We start from the raw sequence: 22,523 nt of genomic DNA, 5'->3' as shown, positions 1-22,523 counted from the left end.
CCACTTGTGCTAACCACTATACCACGATTATTACTTTATTGTTTTACTTTTTTTATTCATAGGTCCAGGTAACATTCTCACATCTATCTATCTATCTATCTATCTATCTATCTATCTATCTATCTATCTACGGTATCTTTCATCTCTGACTGAGAATACTTATTTCTTTTTTATTTTTAACGTGTTTCTTGTATTTGTATGTACAGTATGTTGTTTGTATCCATTTTTGTTTGTTTTACTGTTTTAATATTTTCTATCCTTCTGCTTGTCCCTATTGGTTTGATTGATCACTAGGGTTTTTTTGCCATTAGTTTTTTGCATTGAGTAGTCATGTAGGTTTCACACACTGTCTGTCTTTTGTGTTTGGAAAGTAAAACCACTGCTTCAAAATGATGAGAATGTTTCTATAAGTATAAACTGCTCATATAACGTTAGTGTATTGTTTTCCACTTTACAGTTCCAGTTTCTACAGTTTATTAGTATCAATAATTACACATTGTCTATACATGAAATAATATGGTGGCACGGTGGTGTAGTGGTTACCCAAGAGGACTGTGGAGGCCAATGTGACATTGTATTTATTCCCATTATTCCCATTATTTATCTATTTATTTATTTGTGCAATAGCAATATGAGTAACTGTATCTTGTGTACTATGTGTAAAGCACCTAATTTCGTTGGACAAACCAAATGTTTTAATGACAATAAATGATATTTTATTCTAATGCAACCACATGGGGGCACAATATTCACACTATTCTATTCATCACACATTACGCAATAATCCTACTCTAATGATTCTAATTCTACTCACTATATTGCTGTCACATGCACCTGGACAATTCCCCAACAAACCACTAGATAGCACCTATCGACCTAATGTTTGGATTTCCTTCTTCTATCGTCTTATTTCCCGTCCTCTGTATTTGCTAATTACTGTATTATCTTATTTAAGTTCAGTATTTCTACCAAGGACCAATCTCCCATTCTGAAATCTCCGGTTCCGGAGGTTTTGGCTCTAAAACTATTAGTCGATCCCGAAAGACCCTTGTTAAAATGCAGAACAGAAATAAATATGTTTACGGCCTGGTACGAAAAAATGGTTTTAGTCTAAATAGTTAGATTCCCCAATCATTACAACTGTACAGGTCAATTAATTAATTATTTTTACAGAAGGTCAGTTTTTATGTAACACATCAGTTAATACTATATTAAACCATAAAACGATGCATAATTAGGGGTGTGGCCCAAACCCCAGCTGATGGATTCACTACCGGTCCCAAGCCCAGATATAATGATAGGGTTGAGTTAGGAAGGGCATCCGGCGTTGTGTCCGAATCAGATGGTCCGCCGTGGCGACCCCTCGACAGGAGCAGCCTGAGAGAGGAGGACTTACAAAATGGGTGTGGCTTATTTGAGTGACAGTTGCAATGACAGGTGTCATTGCAGGTGTCAAACCACTAGCTGTTTGCTATGCATCACTTTAACTAACAGGTTCTGGGTTCGATTTCCGCCTTGGTTCTGTGTTTGTGAAGTTTGCAAGACATGCAGATTAGACTAACTGGTGTTCCCAAAATGGACATAGGCTGTGTCTGTGTCTGTGTGTGTGTGTGTGTGTGTACTGTATGTGCCTGCCCCTCCAGGGTGTACCCCACCTCGTGCCCTAAGTCTCTTGGGATCGGCTCCAGGCCCCCCTCGACCCGGTGGTATAGATGATGAGTGATTGCGTGAGTGGGTAATTGCGTGCTTCGTTGTGTTCATTAAATAAACTTTTACACGTTTCTACAGCGACATTAAAATTAAAATTCTCATTTAGAATTTAATTATACTGTGTCTATAGAAGTCACATAAGACATGTTGGTTTATCTGCTTTATTTAACATAGACAGAATAACAGTCTTCTAGCTTCCTCGCCTTTAATTCCCAGAGCGTAACACACACTCCAATTATAAACTCCAGTGCAGTAAACACACCTCCCGCTCCATGACCGCGCATGACAAACAGTCTTATCGCTGTTCCCCAGCTCCACCAACGAGCTGCTTCTCATTCACACCGAGCACACATCCTGGGCTCGCACCTCAACACCCAACAAAAGAACTCCAAATAAATCAAGGCGGATTCACTCCTGCATCCTCCACACGACTCCCCTGCCCCGTCTCACCCTAACCCTAACTCGTAGATGGAAAAATATCGATGGTTTCTATAGTAACAACTTGAATCTGTATTCAACCTGAATCCTAAAGTTATATAAAAAATCAACAACAGGAACGAGTTTCCATAGGGAGATGTTTATTGATCTTTATGGAAGGAGTCTCCAGTGTCAGCACTTTGTATCAGTATGTTTTTAGTTAAAATGGCAAACTGTTCCATGACATCACCTGTAACTATAACGGGATTAAAGGTGTCATGTCATTTTTTAATAAATAAAAAACTGTAAGTGAAGATGAATCTTTGTAGCATAAAATTATTTCGACTGTCATCTTATAACAGCACATTTCATTCGTGCCTGTATTCTAACGGACGTACAGAACAGGTCCACGTTCAGTCAGGCTATTCTCTGATTGGCTGAAGGAGTCGCCGGTACTCACGCATTCTCTGTGCCTTTCTGTCCACAGAAATCTCCTGAGCTGTCAGTAGGATGGATCACTTTCCTCGGATCTCCATGTATCCAAGCTAGGGAAACACACACACACACACACACACACAGCTCAGCTCTTCGGTTTCATCTCTTGATATACACTAAGCTTTAAATCCTTCATATTAAAATGTATGAGGGAGGAATGAACTCGCTGTGAGGCAGGACAGAAAGTAAGACTGTAACAGAATAAAACACACACACACACACACACAAAATCAATTCATATTGGAGGAACTATTGAGCTTTCTTCTACACTCACACCTAATCAATTAGTAACTGTGTTAAGTCGCTACATACAAACGAGCCACGACTCCTCGTCTCTACGCCCTTATAGGTGCCGAATCTAGGCTGGTAACAGGTGAGGAGAAGGGGCTTCGTACTGTCGGTAAATCGTAGGCAGTGTGTGATGGTTCGGCGTGAATTTGGCACGGTTTGTATCAGATATTTTCCGTAGCTAATGAACAGCCAATGTGTAGGTGGTTTAGGGCTCGTGAGCTGATGGATCAGGAACCAACAATTCGTCATGCTCTTGTAAACCATTCGTAAATGTTGTGATCTGTTACTGAGTGATTACTGTACTGTACGTGTTCAGCGTCTACACTAGACTGACAAAGTGTTGACCCCCAAACCACCCCGAGCGTTTCTCCTCCAAATCCAACATGGCCGACAGTAACAGAAGCAGCATTTGTGTCTAATCTTTCTATATATTAAAATGGCAAAAAGATCAAATTATGCAAACAGCTCTCACTTTAATACAGTAACATTTGGCATGTACACAAACACGTTTCGTTCAAGTCAAACCTGGATTTTGATGAGTTTTTTTTTATGAACATTTACAGAGATTTTAAGCACAGTATGGTGATGAGACTCCTAGCCACAGCAAAAACTTCACATTTTGAGAAAGGAGTTCCTGAGAGGCCAGTGTTTCAGATGTGAAGCAGGCTTCATGCGTACTGAGAAAACCTTCTACCTTGATGGTGTCTAAGCACTAGTGAAACACTGAGATAAGTGCATTAGTGTAGCAGGGGATTATATATAGAATTAAAAGGGGGGGAGGAGGGGTGGGGGGTGTCCGGGCATCAGAACTGTGTTCTGTTATTTTGCACAATTTAGTCCCGGTTTGATTCGAATGCCCATTGTGGTATAAACATTCTAATTCAATATCAGCTCATTTATTTTTGCAACAACAAAAAAAAAAGGCAATATGTGACTTAGCCTTCAAAAATGGCTAAATGTTAAATGTAGGACAATTCCAGCTAAAGCATTTCAGGAATGTGGGAAAGCCCATCATCTTTCTTGGAAGACATCATCTACATCACTGACATCTTCTTTTCATAATGGCGCAGATCCTAATGAAATAAACGCTCTATGCAAATGAAGTGTAATCATATTTATAACGAGCGACTTGTGATAATTGCAATCGAGGCTGTTTTCTTTCTTTCAGTTCAATCAGCATCACTGGTGTGGGCACGAGACAGAGCGTCTGGAAGATGATGTCATTGCTGAGTTCATCGTTTTAAAAGGATTAAAGTGGTGTGCATCTGTATGCACATGCGTGTGTGTGTGTGTGTGTGTGTGTCTGTGTGTGAGTGTCTACAGGATGGTGACATCATTCTTGGCAGCTGGAACGGCACATTCATATTCTCTGTTATTGTTCCATCGTTTAATTTTTGTATATATTTTTTTATATATTCATGCATTAACTGCTGTTGGCTAAGAATGAATGAACAAAAAGAAAAAAAAAGGTTGCTTCGAAAAGAGACATGATGTTATTCTTTTTAAAATCAGCGCTACAGCTTCAGGGCTCATCGTCACAAAAAAAACGCTGTATGACTCCCTGTTTCAGATTCACAAGTGCACTTGACTTTGAATGGGACTAAAAAGGCTGCAGGTAAAAGCGCGGCTGTGCTCAATGACACGGGGGCATAATGGCTTTCGTTAAAAAGCCATGTCACCGAGATGATTTCACATTTTTCGCAGGCAGTTTTCCCCCTCACTCCGAGTATTAACCTTCGTCTTGGCAATGGAATTTCATCTCTGCGATTCGACACTGGCTTTAACCGTGATGCTGATGAGGTTTCAAATCGGAGGCTCACGCATCGGCAGTTTGACTGAATGACACAAATGATGATGTGACTTTGAAATATTGTCCTCATGGAAAGTTGACCCTTGTTTTGTTGAGTCAAAGAACAAACACAAAGACGTCCTGGCGATCCTGAGGCAAAGACAAGCAACACCGAGAGGGTTGAAGCTTCATTAGCTTGGAGGTAAAGTTAAGATCTTCGTCAACATTTCCAACGAATCCTGTTCTGTCCTGTCTTCTTCAGTCTTCTCCTTCCATCTGTTGTCTGCGACAAATCCAGCGGACACCTAGGATCAAACCAGGGACCCTGGCCATGTGAGGCAGCGGCATTACCTCCTGCGCCATTTTTCATCGGTTGATGAAAAATAAAAGTTTTTCGAATAAATAAAAAATCAGTGTCCTGCCTGGACCTGTCCAGTTACTGTCCTCAAACCTCATAGAATCAGTAGATAAATGCAGGTAGCGTTAGCATTACACACTCTAACATCCTTATGGGGTTGAACAATATAAAATATTCATATTCACTCAGACACACACTCTCGCCCACTCGCTCTCATTATTTCAGTTCTCTTTTATCTTGATACCTAAAGCTCAAACTCCACACTAATTTGCACTGATCTACTGTATCTTTAATCACAAAATCCAAGGTAAAACGTTACAAGCTGGGAGTTATGCTCAGTTCCTTTGCTACAAATTTACGAATGTTGATGAGCCGTGGGTGGTTGCATGCCAAGATCGCGGCTTTCCAGGGTGTGTCGGCGTGACCCGTGGTGATCCGAAGCTTGCCGACATCAGCTATGAATTTTTAAGCATGTTTTTGCGACAGAGTGTTCGGTCGTCCATACGCACCCTAAGCTTATCTGTGGCCTTCTGTAGTAAGAGATCTTTAGAATACAGTTTATCTGTGATGTCTGGTGATAAGTTGAAATAAGTTTCATCCACAAGTCAATAAACAATGTGTGAGAAGTTCACCAGTAGCACTATGTCACTTATCACAGGTTTCTGAAGGAAAGAACAAGAGGCGATATGATTAGCTCATCACTATGCATCAGCTACCGCTTGTTTTCAAGTTCATTTGTTTTGCTGTAGACAACCTTGTTTCAGTGAGCAATAATGCGCCAGGATGAGTAAACGTCTGAAAATGGCTTTTATTATGTTTTGTTGTGAATTTTTTTTTTGTTACAAGTTTGCCTTAGAATTTAGACGTGAATTTCACTAAAAGGTCACAACAGTTACCCAAATTGTTCTGTCTACATGTTCATAAATCTTAATTTGATTTGGTTAAGAACTGTGGAACTGTATTGTTTTTTTTAAATGTAACATTGTAGAGATATACCCTGGACCTATATTTTTCACCTTTTGCCAGGATAAAGCATGTTAAATGTGTGGAGGCAAGTTTAGAGTACTGTGGAACCTTGGATCGTGAGCATACTTCGTTCCGAGAGCTGGCTCGTATATCAAAACAATAGTAAGTGAAATCTTTCTATAAGAAATAATAAAAACTCAAATTGTTCGTTTCACAGCCCCCCCCCCCCAAAAAAAACCAATAAAAATAATTAATACAAAATATAAAGTAGAAATAAAACAAATCAATCTACACTTTACTTTTGAAAAGATTCAAAATAGATCCTGTGTATGTGAGTGTTTGTGTGTGCATGTGCTGTGTGTGTGTGTGTGTGTGTTCTCGTCTTACACACACACACACACACACACACACACAGTCACTGTGAGTTTCACACACACACACACACACACACACACACACATTAATGGAAACACAAAGTATAGGCTGAGAAAGAGAGAAAATGGGATCTTTACCCTCTCCAATGAGACTCGCTTTTGCTTTACACACGACATACAAACTCTAAATAAAAGGTTTTACATGCAGACACGTGGTCACAGTGTTATAGTAAATGTTAAATGTTATGTCAATGTAATGTAAATGTAAAAATATAGTAAAAAGTACACGCGTGCACATATGTTGATTATACCAGTGACAGACGCGCACTAAAACCGAGCAGGGGAGACGATTACCCACAATTCCGCAGCGTGCACGAGAGATAAATCATTGGCTCAGTGGTGATCATGTGACGCTCGGCATCTAAACAAGAAGCGCAAAGCGTGCTGCATAATACTCGGTACTCGTAAACCAAGACTTGTTTGTTTTTCAAGTCAAAATGTATTAAAAATCTTTGCTCGTCTTGTGAAACACTCGCGAACCGTGTTACTCGCAATCTGAGGTTTCACTGTCTGGGTGAATAGAGTTTCAGTACTTGTTAGATATTAACACTGTATGTAAATCTAATACAAAATTAAAGGAATAAATGGATATCTGAGTAACAGCTGGTGCGTCCCGCTCAGTGCTCGAGGGAAGGAAAGCTGCTACGTGATCTCTATGAAACAATCAATTTTATTGCATTAAATTAGGTTTGTTTCTTAGTTGTTTATTGGATTTATTTAAGTGTTAATACACATAAATACATATTTCATGAATTACTTGCATAGTTTTATTAGAGGACACTTTTTACTTTTAGTCTGCTTAAAAGTACAACAAATTAAACAGAGACAAAAACAGCACATTAACAGTTGGAAAGGAGAGAGAAAGAGAGAGAGAGAGAGAGAGCGATAGAGAGAGAGATTTATTATGGAGGAGGATACTGTGAGCTTTTGATACATAGGGGTGAGTACTCCTGGGCTTTTCCTCAAATACACTTCTACTTATACTTGAGTAATATTTGCCCTAGTAACTTTTTAAGTACAGGTTTTGTGTACTTTGCCAGCACCTCCGCTACTGAGTCTTACCAAGCTGACAAAAACAGCATCTTACCCACAGCGCCCAGCGCGACGTAGCCGAGGATGACGATGACGAAGAGCACACAGCACAGTACATCCGTGCAGCTTCTGAAACAAAGAAAAGAGGATCGAGGAAGACTAAGTGAGAAGCTTCATCATGGACAATCCCTCAGGAACACCAGAATGAGATAATGGTTCATTGGAATAGATATGCAACAGCTTTCTATGGCATCACTGTACGTACAGTAGACCGCATGATTAGCCAAACAGTAACATTGTTTCCTTCATTGTTTTTATTTATCTGAGGTTGGCTTTGTCTAATACTGAAAGTATCTCCTATTAGGTAATTTTAATTATGTTTTCACACAAAAACACATATTAAAAGAAATATATATCAAAATGAAATAAACTGTAAACAATAAAAAACACACACAAGTATTGTATTAGTGTATTATTGTTTACAAAAAAATAATATCTGATGCATTTTTCCGAGTTCCCGTAATGTTGCTTATTAATAGTTTCTACACCACAGATTTGGAAAATACTGGTCACTCGTTAGCGATTGTAATTAATAACTTCTGCTCATATTTTCATATTTCGCATATTTAATAAAAATAAAATCTTATTTATTGTAAAAAAAAAAATAATAAATAAAAACAACAACAGCAAGAATCTAAGAGATCCCCAGACCCGATTTCTTCATATTTTGTTTCCAAAGACACAGACTTTCTTGTTTTTTTAATGTAGTCTTAAGGAACAATTCTCTAGGACTTTTTCGTCTCTGATTTTCAGTCCAGTCTCTGCACCCGAGCCGTTTCAGATGAATGCTTTTTGTTTGTTAAGCCACACAGTGACCTATGAATCATTCAAACATCAAACTTAAGGCATGAAGCATGAACCTTCTCTGAGAAACAGATATAGATGATGACAGATGATCAGGCTGGTGCGTACTGTATATACTGGTGATGCTGAATGCTGAGGGGTTGGAACAGATAAGCGGGGAAATGAGGCTGCTGCTAACAACAAACTATTTTTAAGTTGTATCTTTAGGCACTTGGGGCCAGCTCCTTTTTCAGAGCTCTGACGGACTACCCAATCATAAACAAGAGCCAAATTATTGTAATCAGTCACAGAAGGCGTGTTTGGTCAGGAGAAAGTTAGCAAGGCACGGGTGCATTAATTAAAGTCCAAGGGTGCCGGTGTACTAAACATTAAGATCATGTGACACCTTAATTGGGTTCCATTCATTGTAATATGGCTTTTGATGGTCCATGAACTTGAAACAGGAGTAAATACTTGTGTGAGTCTTTTAACACTTCAGTCTCTGATTGTGTTATCACAGTTGTGAACTATATCATCCGCCAGTTTTTTTTTTCTTTTTCATTCAAGCAAAGTGGATTTGCTGCCTCTGTCTGGATAAATTATTCAGATACATTTCGAAACACTGTGAAATTTCTCCTTTAGTCCCGAACTCAGCGTTGATGATGTCCTCCAGGACCCGGCTCTAACGCTCGAACTTGATCTCACATGCAATTAGAAAGATGTCTGGAGGAAGTGAAAGTTAGACTTTTACCAGGTTTCAATGTAATGAATTCTAACACGCAGGGAGAGAAAGTGAGCGAGCGCTCAATAAAGCTTTGAAGCGCCGATCAAGGCCGCGAGCTCATAAGAGCAAAACAGCAAGGTCACATCGAGCGCTTTGAGGAAACTCCAGGGACGGAGTTACAGATGCAGATTGTTGACGAGGGCAAAGGAGAGAAGGGGAGGAAATGAGAGGAAGCAAGGGTAAGAGGGAAGAGAGAGGAGAAAAGGGGGAGAGAAAAGACAGAAAGAGACGAAGCATGGTAGATCAGGAGGGAGAAAGAAACAGGCAGATGGGCAGACGGACAGACAGACAGACAGAGACAAAGAGGAAAAAAGAGGAAAGGAGAAAGTGACACAGTGAGACAGACGGATAGAGAGGGAGCGAAGCGGACAGCCAGAAAGATAAAGAGACAGGGAGAGACAGAGAAAAAAAAAACAGACACAAAGAGAGAAAGACTGAGACAGACAGATGCGACACCCATATATTTTATAGACTAGATCAGACGTACCCACTGCACTTAATTATTGCTAAAGCTGTAGTGCATTAGGAATAATGATCTGAAAGTTCAGCTGAGTTTGAGTTTGAGTTTGATCAGCAGCCAGGCTTTTATTTTCGGATGCATTAAAATATTTAAGTGTTTCAGAGAATGAGTGACAGCACTGGGATCCTTCTAGCCTTAGAAGACACACTGAGATGTTTTTTGTTTGTTTGACAAAAACCCTTTTTCTTTGCTTCAGGATCGGTTCAGGTCTTTGGTCACCAGAGCTCCGAAATAGGAGAAAATCCTAGAGTGCAAAGTCAGTCGTACGTGAGAAACAGCAGGGAATTGCAAGTCGGTGATGCAAAAGTGCACTGATAGCACCTTAACACTTGGGTTACCCATCTTTGTTGTTTTGAAAGCAATGCTGTGCATGGTATTTCCAACACATGCAGTACACACTTCACTAGACACCAATGTTGTCGTGTTAAACACCACGGAGAGCTGACTGGAATCAAACACTGAGGTGGCTTATCAGTGCAGTACAAAACACAAGAGAAAGCATGATATTAAGGGGTAATGTTGTGCACTTTGTGGCACAATGTCTGTGTGCAAAGTGTTTGAGAGATAAACAAAAAGACGGAGACAAGCAGAGAGAAAGGGAGAAAGAGACAAAGAGAGATAGAGAGAGACAAAGAAAGGGGAGACAGAGACTTTGATCTTCGAAGTTGCTTTTAATTCTTCAGTTTAGTATTTCTGTTACTTTAAAAAAGAATCTCCCGGCCACACATACTCCCATCCAAACATGAACACCCATACCTACAGTACACCAACACCCACATCCATACATCCATACCCTCACGGACACCCCTATCCACACTCAACCCCACAACCACACCTACATCCACACCCATCTCTTCACACACACCTACACCCTCTTCCATCCCCACATGCACACCAATACCCACATATCACCACACCAATACCTACACCTTCACCCACCCACACACCCATTCTCACATCCACACGTACACACACTCACCCAAACCTACACTTACTGTACTAACCCCTAAACCCATAACCATGTCCTTAAACATGTCCGTTTAGCCGTGTGCTTTCTTCTTCTGCTGCTGCAGCAGGTTTAACGCTAACACCCCCAGTGTCTGTGACTGTTGATTTCGGTGACGTCCTCCACAGCATGATTGTTAGTGTTAGAAGAGGAGATTGAGTTGAGTGTTTGTCACTGTCCAGTTCTGTCTGTCTGTCACTGCTCTGTGTGTCTCTCACCCAGGCTCCTGCTCTCCTGCTGACTGTCTATACCCAACTGCTGCTGTAGCTACTGGTGTCTGATATCCAAACACACACACCGGTGTGAACACTATGCGATTACTGCCCTGCGCGTTTGCATTTAAAGCTTAACATTCAGCATCTTGTCCTGATGATTCACAACTTGCCGTCGATTCACTCATATTCCAGTTTGGATGAGTTTATTTATGATGTTTTCCTCCTCCACCTGAGCGCCGCTCTTTAACACACACCTGACTCTGTGTAGGAGAGACAGCATCCCCATGGTGCTGCACTCACTCTCTCCTGGTATTTTATAGCTTGTGTACTTTAGTCAATACTTAAAAGCTCAGCTCCTGGGTCTAGGGCAGTCGCTAGGACAAATAAGGAGGGAATATACTCCTGTACCTAAAAGTGACTAAGGCAAACTGGTCTAAAAAAAATAAATAAATATATATATATATATATATATATATATATATATATATAATGGTTTGCTGAGGAATGTGAATCTACAGGGAAAATGCAAAACAAACCATAACACACTGAACCTAATAAAAGGTCCTGTACAATCAAATATATACAGACTATTTATAAGAGAGAGAGAGAGAGAGAGAGAGAAAGAAAACACTAGCACTACCATCAGACATGAAGGGAAATTGAAGAACCCATTAATCACAATCGGTTCTGGGAGAAATGGAACAGCATGAACACAACACACACCCAGGACACATCAATGAAAGATTCAAAGAACATAAAAAAAAAAAATCTCAAAAGAGTTACCTAAAAGAACTGGAGAAGATCATAAACAACCATAAAAATGAACCAGAACCACTTTCTGTAATGTAGACCACTGACATCTGGGACCAGGGGATTATATCCCCGATGTGCAGGAGTCACGATGAATTAGACCCCTATAACTAGCGGGGCATCTGTGTGACCAGTAACATGATGGAGGTGTTCAGTCTGATAAGATTTTTACCAAACCATTACAATACTGGTGACATTTACACCCTACATACTCCAATCAACCAGCACCTTCAGCAAAGAAGACAGGGCCAAAGTGAGACAAAGTATGGGGAGTATGGGTGAGACAGGACGTAGTGTGCGATAGGGCATGGGGTGAGACAGAGCTGGAGTGGCACAAGAGTGGGACAGGGCTAGGGGTGAGACAGGCGCTATGACTTGTCTCCCTCTATGCCATGTCTCACCTCAGACCCTGTCTCACCCCACACCCTGTCTCACCCCACACCCCGTCTTCCCCTACGCCCAGTCTCATCTCATGCCCTGTCTGATCCCTTGCCCCGTCCTCTTCTTGTCCCATTCCAGCACTGTTTATTTGTTTTTTTTAAACATTCATGTTAAAGTACAGTAAAGTAAAGGAAGAGAGAAAGAGAGGTGGAGAGAAAGAGATGATGTCTGTATAAGTCCATCCAAACGCTGCCTGCTGTCTCAGGAGAACAGGAAGTGGCTGAGGAGCTTCCTCTGATCTCTCGCTCTTCTGTTACACGGCAGCTCACACACTCCAGTGTTCTCTCTCCATCTCTCTCTTGAATCTTAAACATACAGTCAAAAACTTCAACCTCTTCTTGAACCTGTGTAAAAATCCTGACTCCTGTGTTTACACTAACAGCGGAAGTCTAAGGGCAGTCGTTTTGCCCGCCTACGTTCATCTCTGTACCTTTATGTACAAACATGATTTCTTCCACATTTAAATATTAGTCTCATCTCATCATATCTCAACATCTATACTGACTCATGCTGTATACGGGGTCGTGGGGGTCCTAGAGCCTATCCCCAGGAGGTGGGGTACATCTTGGATAGGGTGCCAATCTATCTCACTGTACATAATGTGTATAATAATATCTTTAGCAAGTGTACAGATAGTTTTTCTATATTTCAAATTACAGCTATGTTTTGTTTTCTATATTGTATAGCTAAGTATTGCTATGTTTTATATTTTTATATTTAGTTCTATTTTTTAATAGCTTCTATAGCTGATTTTCTCTAAATTCTATTTCTTATTTTATTCCATTTTTTAAATAATTATTATTCTAACCTTTTAATTTTAAGGTCACAGGCAGATGTTCAAGCATTTCCCTGCCAATCATAATGTGTCTGACTGTGTATGTGACAAATAAAATTTAAATTTGATTACTTTCTTTCTTTCTTTCTTTCTTTCTTTCTTTCTTTCTTTACTTGATTATTTACTTGTTTCTTTAATTTTATTCTTCTGCATCTAATAAGAAAAAATATTCATTCATTTCTTTCTTCCTTCCTTCCTGAAACTGCTAAAAACACTAAAACACTCCTTTATTCATGCCCGGATCCTCCTGCCTGCTCTTGGACATTAGTATGAGTTACTAATCACTCGTTCTAATGTGAAGCGACGTCCCACGACCGGCCGTTTAGAAAACTCTTCCTTCTGCAGGAAGGTCAAAGATATACACTCCCTGAAATGAATAATGTAAGTGTTTTAGTGACCTTGATTTCAGTAATATATCCACGACGTCACCCCATGAAAGATGATATTATTCCTAGCACCTGAACATGTCCCTCTAATGGTGCTGCGGAGTTAATAACCACTGCTTATTATAGATTTCCCACTGCACCACGACCTGGACTCTGACTCTACGTGCATTAAATACAGTATATAGGCAATTAGAGCAAAAAAAAGAACACACATGGACACACACACACTCACTTGGACCTTTCTCATTATACTGAAACAAAATTAAACATTTAATAATAAAAAAAGTTTACGAAAAATTGATAAGGAAGAACATGCTAGTAATGGATTATGAATGGAATTAAATAAGAGTTTAAAAAATGGCAAAATGGATGAAAAAATACATTAAAGAGCCAAATACTGGAGCAAATAAATTCAATGTGTTAGATTAAATACTTTAATGAATCAGAACTGTCTTGGGAAATTAACGCTTGGGCCAAAACAGGATTAAACGGCACAGTTCCCTGCCTTTGGTGTTGATGATGGTGTTGTGGTACTGGTGGTATTGTGGTGCTGGTGGTGTTGCTGGTTGTGCTGGTGTTGGTGTCAGGGTGTTGGCTTTGGTGTTGTCGGTGATGGTGCTGTTGGTTGTGCTGGCAGTGTTCATGTTGTTGTGTTGGTGATATTGTTGGTGGTGGTGGTGTTGTGGATGGTGTTGATGTTGTGGTGTTGGGGTGTTGTTTTTTGTCATGATGGTGGTGTTGATGGTGTTGTTGTGGGTGGTGTTTTGTGTTGGTAGTATTGTTGGTGGTATTAATGTTGTTTTTGTTGGTGTGCTTGTTGTTGGTGCTGTTGGTGGTGATGGTGGTGTCGTTTGTGCTATTGGTGGTGATGGAGTTGTTGGTGATGGTGGTGATTGTGTTGGTAGTATTGTTGGTGGTATTGGTGTTGTTGTTTTTGTTGTTGGTGGTGTGTTTGTTGTTGGTGCTGTTGATGGTGTTGGTGGTGATGGTGTTGATGGTGGTGTGTTTGTTGGTGGTGATGGTGTTGGTGGTGATGGTGGTGTTGTGGTTGGTGGTTTTGTTGGTGGTAATACTGCATAATTTATTTAAAAATCTGTGTAGTATGAAGCGTCAACTTCAACCATAACTCCTTAATTCACTAACTACCGGTTACTCACATTTAAAGGTGAAAGGTTCATATTTAAGGTACAGTAGGTTTATGTTTGACGGCTTCACCTAAACAAAGGATCAGTCCAGTTAGATTTTTCTTCTTCGGGGGGAATAAAACAAATTTTCTGACTTCACACAAGCAATTTCTCATCTGAAATACAATCTTATGGCAGAGAACCGTTACAGATGATCGATTTGTCAAACCATAATTTATTTCGGTCCCTTTCGCTCACACAGGATGATGCTCCTGAGCGAACCATGAGGATCACAGCAAATTATTATTAACAACAAAGTGCACGAACAATCAGACTCGACTTGGATGTCTTCCTGTCTGCGTAGGCTACGTTTCCCTTTTCCACACACGTTCATTCCCTCTGGAGTTAATTCACTCTGCAGTAGCTTATTAAAAAGTGCTGAAGAAGTTCTGTAATGTTTATCTTCAGTGTCAGAACCACGGGTGACGCTGCGTGACCTGATTACATCCTCAGTGTTTTTTCTTCACCTTCATACACGTCCAACCAGCTACTCTAAAGTCTGTAGCTCATTTCCAAGACTTTCTTACAAACACAGTAAGCCCTGACGCACCTCAGGCAGAGACTAAACCCAGATTAAATGAGGTCAGGCCAACTCTGGAGCGACATCTCCTTACGTGGTGCGGCTATAAATAGAGCCTGGAGGCAGTGGAGGGATTTCTGGGCTACACGCTAGGCTAATCAGAGCTAATTAGAAATGCGGAGTGTAACATGGGTCAGGGCTGGAGTGCAGAGAGGACTGAGAAAGAAAAACACTGCGGGTCTATATTAATGTACTCGAGATAATACCGAACTTACATATGTTTAATTAACCTTATAATCAGGTTATGGAAGAAGAGGTTTTAACAAAATCAGGCAACTATAAAACGATAAAAAGTACAAGTCTTTCATTGTGTTAAATTAGTTGTAAATTGTCGTTTAGGATGTGCTTCGGGTTTTGTAGCAATAATTCTAGCTTTGCTAATTATCTATAAGAGCGAAATGGCATAGTTTGTAAGTAACCATGATGATCGCCTAAAGTTTACAGAGCATGATGCAATAAATCAGGAAACACTGAATGTGCAACAGTTCTGTAGATGAAAACACATTTATGCCTTTGATAAGAGAAATCAGAGACCAATGGTCAGATTGATTCAAGATTGCAGGAAGGTTCATGTGATGCCTGATGAGAAGGTCGCTAGGTTGCCATTGTGGGCCATTGAGCAGGGCCCTTAACCCTGTCTGCTTCAGGGGTGCTGTCACATGGCTGACCCTGTGCTCTGACTCCAGCCTTCAAGCTGGTATATGTGAAGAATGAATTGCAGTGTGCTCCAATGTACAGTACACTGCTGGACAAAAAAAAAAAAATAAAAAATGCATGCGCTTTCTTTCTTATAATGACGCACCCATCACTCTGGAGTAGGCTTAATCTGGACTCATCAGACCACATGACCTTTTTCCATTGCTCCAAATGTTAATCTCTATGCTCCCTAACAAGTTGATTAGCCTCATTAACAAGTGTTTTTTTATGGACACACAGATGATTAATCCCAATCCTAATCCGTGACTGTGTGTGTGTGTGTGTGTGTGTATACACTCACCTAAAGGTTTATTTGGAACACCATACTTATACAGTGTTTGACCCTCTTTCACCTTCAGAACTGCCTTAATTCTATGTGGCATTGATTCAACAAGGTGCTGAAAGCATTCTTTAGAAATGTTGGCCCATATTGATAGGATAGCATCTTGCAGTTGATGGAGATTTGTGGGATGCACATCCAGGGCACGAAGCTCCCGTTCCACCACATCCCAAAGATGCTCTATTGGGTTGAGATCTGGTGACTGTGGGGGCCATTTTAGTACAGTGAACTCATTGTCATGGTAAAGAAACCAATTTGAAATGATTCGAGCTTTGTGACAGGGTGCATTATCCTGCTGGAAGTAGCCATCAGAGGATGGGTACATGGTGGTCATAAAGGAATGGACATGGTCAGAAACAATGCTCAGGTAGCCCGTGGCATTAAAACGATGCCCAATTGGCACTAAGGGGCCCAAAGTGTGCCAAGAAAACATCCCCCACACCATTACACCACCACCACCAGCCTGCACAGTGGTAACAAGGCATGATGGATCCATGTTCTTATTCTGTTCACGCCAAATTCTGACTCTACCATTTGAATGTCTCAACAGAAATCGAGACTCATCAGACCAGGCAACATTTTTCCAGTCTTCAACTGTCCAATTTTGGTGAGCTCGTGCAAATTGTAGCCTCTTTTTCCTATTTGTAGTGGAGATGAGTGGTACCCGATGGGGTCTTCTGCTGTTGTAGCCCATCCGTCTCAAGGTTGTGCGTGTTGTGACTTCACAAATGCTTTGCTGCATACCTCGGTTGTAACGAGTGGTTATTTCAGTCAAAGTTGCTTTTCTATCAGCTTGAATCAGTCGGCCCATTCTCCTCTGACCTCTAGCATCAACCAGGCATTTTCGCCTTGGACAGGTGAAGAGAAGAAAACTAACCCCTTGCTCCTTTTACTGCCATGAACCTTTCAGTTTCTGTGACTCTGTGCTTATGATAGAGTCAGATTCCTGTTATTATAGGTTAAATTCCCAAGAAATCTGCCATTTATAAAATATTCACCATCAAAACAAACCATCCTTCATCAACAAGCATACCACGGGTAAAGTCAGAGAGATCAGACTTTTTCCCCATTCTGATGTTTGAAAATTAACTAAATCACTTGACCTGTATCTGCAGGGATAGCTCATTGGTTAAGGCATTGGACTACGGTTTGGAAGGTCCCAGGTTCAAACCCCAAGACCACCAAGCGGCCGCAGGTGGGCACTTGGGCAAGGCCCTTAACCCTTAACTGCTCAGATGTACAATATGACGAGATAAAAACATAAGTCGCTCTGGATAAGGCCGTCTGATCGCTAAAATATATGTGTAAAAACGATTGGCCGATTAGGTAACCACACAATGTTCAGGTGTATGGGTGTTTCTAATAAAGTATCCACACACGTATACAGTATAACAGCGTGATAGTTAGCTAGGCTTGCTTTCTCACATCAGGAAGCGAAATACGTTCTCCGAACTTTACAATGTGTTTCAAATCCCAAGACCGATTCTACATTTTGATGATAATTTTCTCAGACCTATTAGAAGTATCCAGAAAAACTGAGACTGGTGATTTAGCACCGTGGGTGGAAGTGAGAATAAACTAAATCAAAAAGAGAAAGGAAAATAGCCAGCACGACATTACTTCACATTTATCCCCCTTTTAAAGTTTCTTGTATATTACCGGCTCGTGAGTAACGGCTGTGCTGTTTGTAGTGGCTCCATAATTACATCTCCTACTATCAAGAAGCAATCTCTGCCATCTCGGTCTTATCACTTCCAGCGGGTCTGGGAGGAATATAAACACCCGAGGTCCCTGCCAGGGAAATAACTCAGCCCTGAGATTGATGCTAAAATCTGAGGAGAGGGTATTTACTGGTGTTTGAAGGCTAATGTTCGGTCTTATGCGAGGTGTAATTGCATCATAACACATGCCTTAATGATTAGCTTCAATAATCTGCACAATATTGCACTCTAAGGAAAAGATAATTACACCTAACCGTGAGATTCATACCACGCTCGTTTGTTTGAGCTCATCAAGATGTCGGAGATGATTCTTTAAAAGCTTTGAAAGAAGAATAAATGATGACAGGGTGCTATGGGAGGGGGTGAGGTGTTTTCGGTATGATGGACTACAGTGATGAAGGAATATGGAACAGTTATAAAGGGCTAGACTAAGGTGTAGAAACAAGCAGGAGAAGAAGGATGTTTAACGTATCAGTAATCTCACTGATGTCGCTTTTAAGTAAAACAGCCAGTGATGATGATTTGTGATGAAACAGAGTTTATAGTTTTCCTTTAACAAGCAAGGGCATGTGGTTTATTCCTCATAAACGACAACAATTTACCAACAATTTCAGTTTGATTTCACTCCTTTAAACATGGAAATTCTTACATCCATAAATAATATTTAAAAAATCCATGCACTGTATAGTTTCATCTAATGGTCTTAGACGTTCCTGTTCTCATTAAAGCAGCTTGAGAAAACATTATAGTTTTGGAGAAACTACAAAAAGGTAAATATGGACACTGAGGATGCTCTACCTAAGCAGAGCAGGCTTGGGCTTGGTTGGTATTTGGATTGGAGATCATCTGGGAATATCTGGTGCTGTATGCTTTTCAGTTAGGTACGGGTGCATAGTGGTAAAAACTGTGACCTTGCACCTCCATGGTCAAGGGTTCGATTCCCACCTGAGGTCTGTGTGCATGGAGTTTGCATGTTCTTCCCGTGCTTGGTGGGTTGTTCTAGGTACTCTAGGTTTCCTGCCACAGTCCAAAGACATGCACATTAGGCTAACTGGCGTTGCCTACAGCATGTGTGTCCAGGGTGTACCATGCTTGTGTCCCAAAGTTTCCTGGGATAGGCTTCAGGCCCCCGCATGACCATGTACAGGATAAGCAGTACAGAATATGAATGAATGAATTACCTGCCTCTAGTGGGATGTAAAGGTACTGCAGGTTGGCCACAAGAGTGTTCTTTGTTAGTCTTTTAGCTGCTGCCGTCAAGGGGTCCCTAGACTGGACCATCTGATCCGCACACAACTTATCACAGGTTTTTTATGCTGGATGTCCCTCCTGACGCAACCCTCAAATATTATCTGGGCTTGCGACCAGCACTGCATCCAGCGGCTTGGGTTTGGTCATTAGGTGGGAATTTAACCCAGGCCTCCTAAGAAACCTACCACTAAGCCATGCACTGCACTATATAAAAACATTTTAACTGACCATCTACTATAAATAAACTAAAGAATAGCAGAGTTGAGCAATTCAGCAGGTAGGAGGACCTGTTCTTCTATGAGGTCACAATAGGGGAAAAAATCAAATTGACTTTTAGCTTGTGTTTTTGTTTACGCACACATACACATACACACACACTGGCCACCTCAACCTGAATAAAATGACTAAAAAGTGAAATTTACATAATAGGTTTCCTTTAATATACTGTATTGTGCACTAAACAGATGAGTAAAACAGATAATGTCATTGCGTTACACCCCTACATGTTAAATATTATGGACTGCCTATGATCTATGAGTAAGAAACAAATAAACAAATATTTCACTTCAGATAATTAAATAATAAAAAAATAGTTCCAATATTATAATTAATGTCCGAAATGACTAAATATTTAAGCAGAATAAATAAAACAAATCCATTATGTCTCATTCTTCCTTTAGCCTCATTTAGTCCCGTGTGTTAAACAGAGATGTGATTAAAAGATTGGGCGAGCCTAGGCCATGTCCTGCTTAAGCTTGGAAAAGGTTGGGTGAACACACACACAGCGTGAGAGTTAATTCCACACCGCAGGTCTTAATCCAGTGCCGGAGGAGTTAAACTCGCTCTCGCTCGGTTTTGCTGAGCTGTCAGCACTAATTAGGGACACCGGACAGACGACGGGCTCATTTTTTATTCAGTGCTTCCCTGTTGCTCTAACTGGGTTAGTGGACTTCCACTCACTGCATTGCACTCTGGGTGAAACTCTGGCTTTTATTTACAGGAGTTACAGCTTATAGTAAGACTTGTGGACCTGTAAGACTTGGTGGCCATCTCACAAGCCATGCATTTGCACCATCATTCAATCCTGTTTAAATAAAAACCCTTTGTTGCAGTTGATGGCCTCACACTGCGTGGTTCTTTAACGCTCGTCTTTAAACCATATCATCCATCTGTGCTCATTGCTTATGTCCATGCTGTCATATCCATAAACATTCTGTAGCGCAGTTCGAGACGAACTGCGACAAAAGGTCATTTTCAGGGGATTTGATGATGCGAATGCATGGCTTATGATGGAGACAGTGTTGAGTGGCACCTTTGTGTTGTGTAGATGTAGGCCACACCCACTTTGCATTTGAAATATAGAAATAGTTATTAAAAGTCCCAAATTTGACTATTTTTTTAGTTAGCTTTTCCAAAGTGTGTGTCTGTGTGTGTGTTAATGCTTCAGATAAACTAAACCTCAGAGAATGCTTTATTTTTAATTAATCAATTAATCAATCAATTAATCAATCAATTAATCAATTAATTAATTAGTTAATGTATTTATATCAAACTTTCTCTGTTTCATGCATCTTTGTACTGTTTTAATGTCTATATAAATGATCTAGAGAACAGCTAATAGCTAAGCAACAAGCCTGGAGAGGGGTTTCTTCATATGTGAGGTCACAACAGGGGAAACAACATCAAATATTTTTAAATTCTAAAACAAACATGGCTTAAAAGGACATAACTATCATGGAGCATTGTACAAATTATTAATACAGTTAAGGTCGTCCTTGTGTTACACCAATATACCTTACACATTATGGATTAACTATAATCTACAGTATAATGAATAATTAAATAAAAAATCTTGACCTGTTCTGGATGGGGCCCCTGAATGTCGGGTCAAACTTCCGTGGCTCACCTGTGAAAAAAAAAAAAAAAAATCAGATAAAACAATGAGTAATAAAAAGAAGAGAAAGTGCGAACACAATGACTGGTTTGCAAAATCAGCATTTAGTGCAGGTTTAAGGATGCACAACCGACCAAAAACAAAAATACTCCGTACTGGATTCTGACTCAACATTAATCCTACTCAGGAATAGAACAATAGATAAAGAAAGATTTACAAAACCTACAAATCTACACGCAATACATATTTGATCCTGATCTAACAGAGAAAGATGGAGCTTATGGAGACGGAATCTTCCGCCTTTAATTAATCTGAACAGTTATTGAATGATATTATATTAAACGCTGTGTATCGTGTCTTATCAATAAGAAATAAATAAATGTACAGTGTTTCATGTTGGTCTGTACTCTGAGAGCCACAAACAGCCAGAATTGAAGCACAAATTCCTTGTGCGTCAACAAACTTGGGGAATAAAACCAGATTCTGATCTTATTTTGATCTCTCTCTCTCTCTCTCTCTGTTTTTTTAATTACTTGGAAAACCTGTTATATCCAGTCAAGGAGGCGTGGCCTCTGTGCCTGCCAATCAATTAAGCAATATAAGCATTATGACCAAAGCAATATGATCAGTACATTACCAATGTTTATCAATTATACCAAACATTATATTTATAATTATAAAGTAACTCCAACTAAACAGTGTGGATGTAACTGGTAATGTGGTGAAGTTTGCCAAAAGTAGATTTTCGTACGTTACATTTATGGAAGGAGCCTCCAGTTTCAGAGCTCTAACATTTACTTTGGGTGTTTTATACTTTGTTTTTTCTTTTCAATAAAAAAAGCTGTGTGTAAGTGTTTTTTTTTATTTAATTGAAAGAGTGGCTGGTGGTGTTAGGAAGCGATTATTAATAGCTACTATAATATACTGTAATTGTTAAATGAAAAGTATACAATATAATTGGATAAAAAAATGTGATAAAAATTGTTTACTGCTACACCACAGATTATATTCCTACAACAGTTAATTCCTACTTAACATTAATTATTAAACTTTGCACTTTTAATATTTCATGGGTGAAAATTTTATGAGAGACATGTTGAATATTAAGATGTTTCTTGTATCGAGTTAGACATACTGAAACTAGAATCCTGTATTTCACATGCTCCTGGACCCATGCTAAGACACACACACACACACACACACACATGGTCCAGGATGCGCTCTAAGATGCTGCTCCACATATAAAAGCGCTCCAGCTGGGGAGGCAGGAGCATCGAGCCAGACTCGACTGCAGATCCTCATTAATAATTCCGTGTCATTTCCGAGCCATAAACAGCTCTGTTGGTAGCAAAACAGCTTTCTGTCTCTCCAGAGCCGCGGGCGAGAGTGTGATGAACGAGGCAAGGATGACCTCTTTGTGGGTCCGAGGGTGCAATTACAGCAGCTATGACATGCCTTCAGATATTGTTCAGACATTTCAACGTAATCCTTTTCTCCCATTTGTACAGATCACAACGCTGGCTCC

General features: G+C 40.1%; 1 protein-coding gene across 1 annotated transcript in view; it reads right to left on the bottom strand.

Moving 5' to 3' along the window:
- The window catches only part of slc44a5a (solute carrier family 44 member 5a), a 55,368-nt gene that overhangs the window by 10,494 nt on the left and 22,351 nt on the right, over positions 1-22,523 (bottom strand). Inside the window, exons 2-4 of the mRNA XM_053486372.1 lie at positions 20,962-21,010; positions 7,548-7,621; positions 2,588-2,672 (exon numbers count right to left, since the gene is read on the bottom strand). Of these exons, the coding sequence (XP_053342347.1) occupies positions 2,588-2,672; positions 7,548-7,621; positions 20,962-21,010 (208 nt within the window). The remainder of the gene's footprint in view (positions 1-2,587; positions 2,673-7,547; positions 7,622-20,961; positions 21,011-22,523) is intronic.

The sequence above is a fragment of the Clarias gariepinus genome, chromosome 25 (assembly GCF_024256425.1).
Source record: "Clarias gariepinus isolate MV-2021 ecotype Netherlands chromosome 25, CGAR_prim_01v2, whole genome shotgun sequence".
Taxonomy (NCBI): domain Eukaryota; kingdom Metazoa; phylum Chordata; class Actinopteri; order Siluriformes; family Clariidae; genus Clarias; species Clarias gariepinus.
The sequence above is the reverse complement of the archived record's forward strand: the minus strand, read 5'-3'. Positions and strand labels throughout refer to the sequence as shown.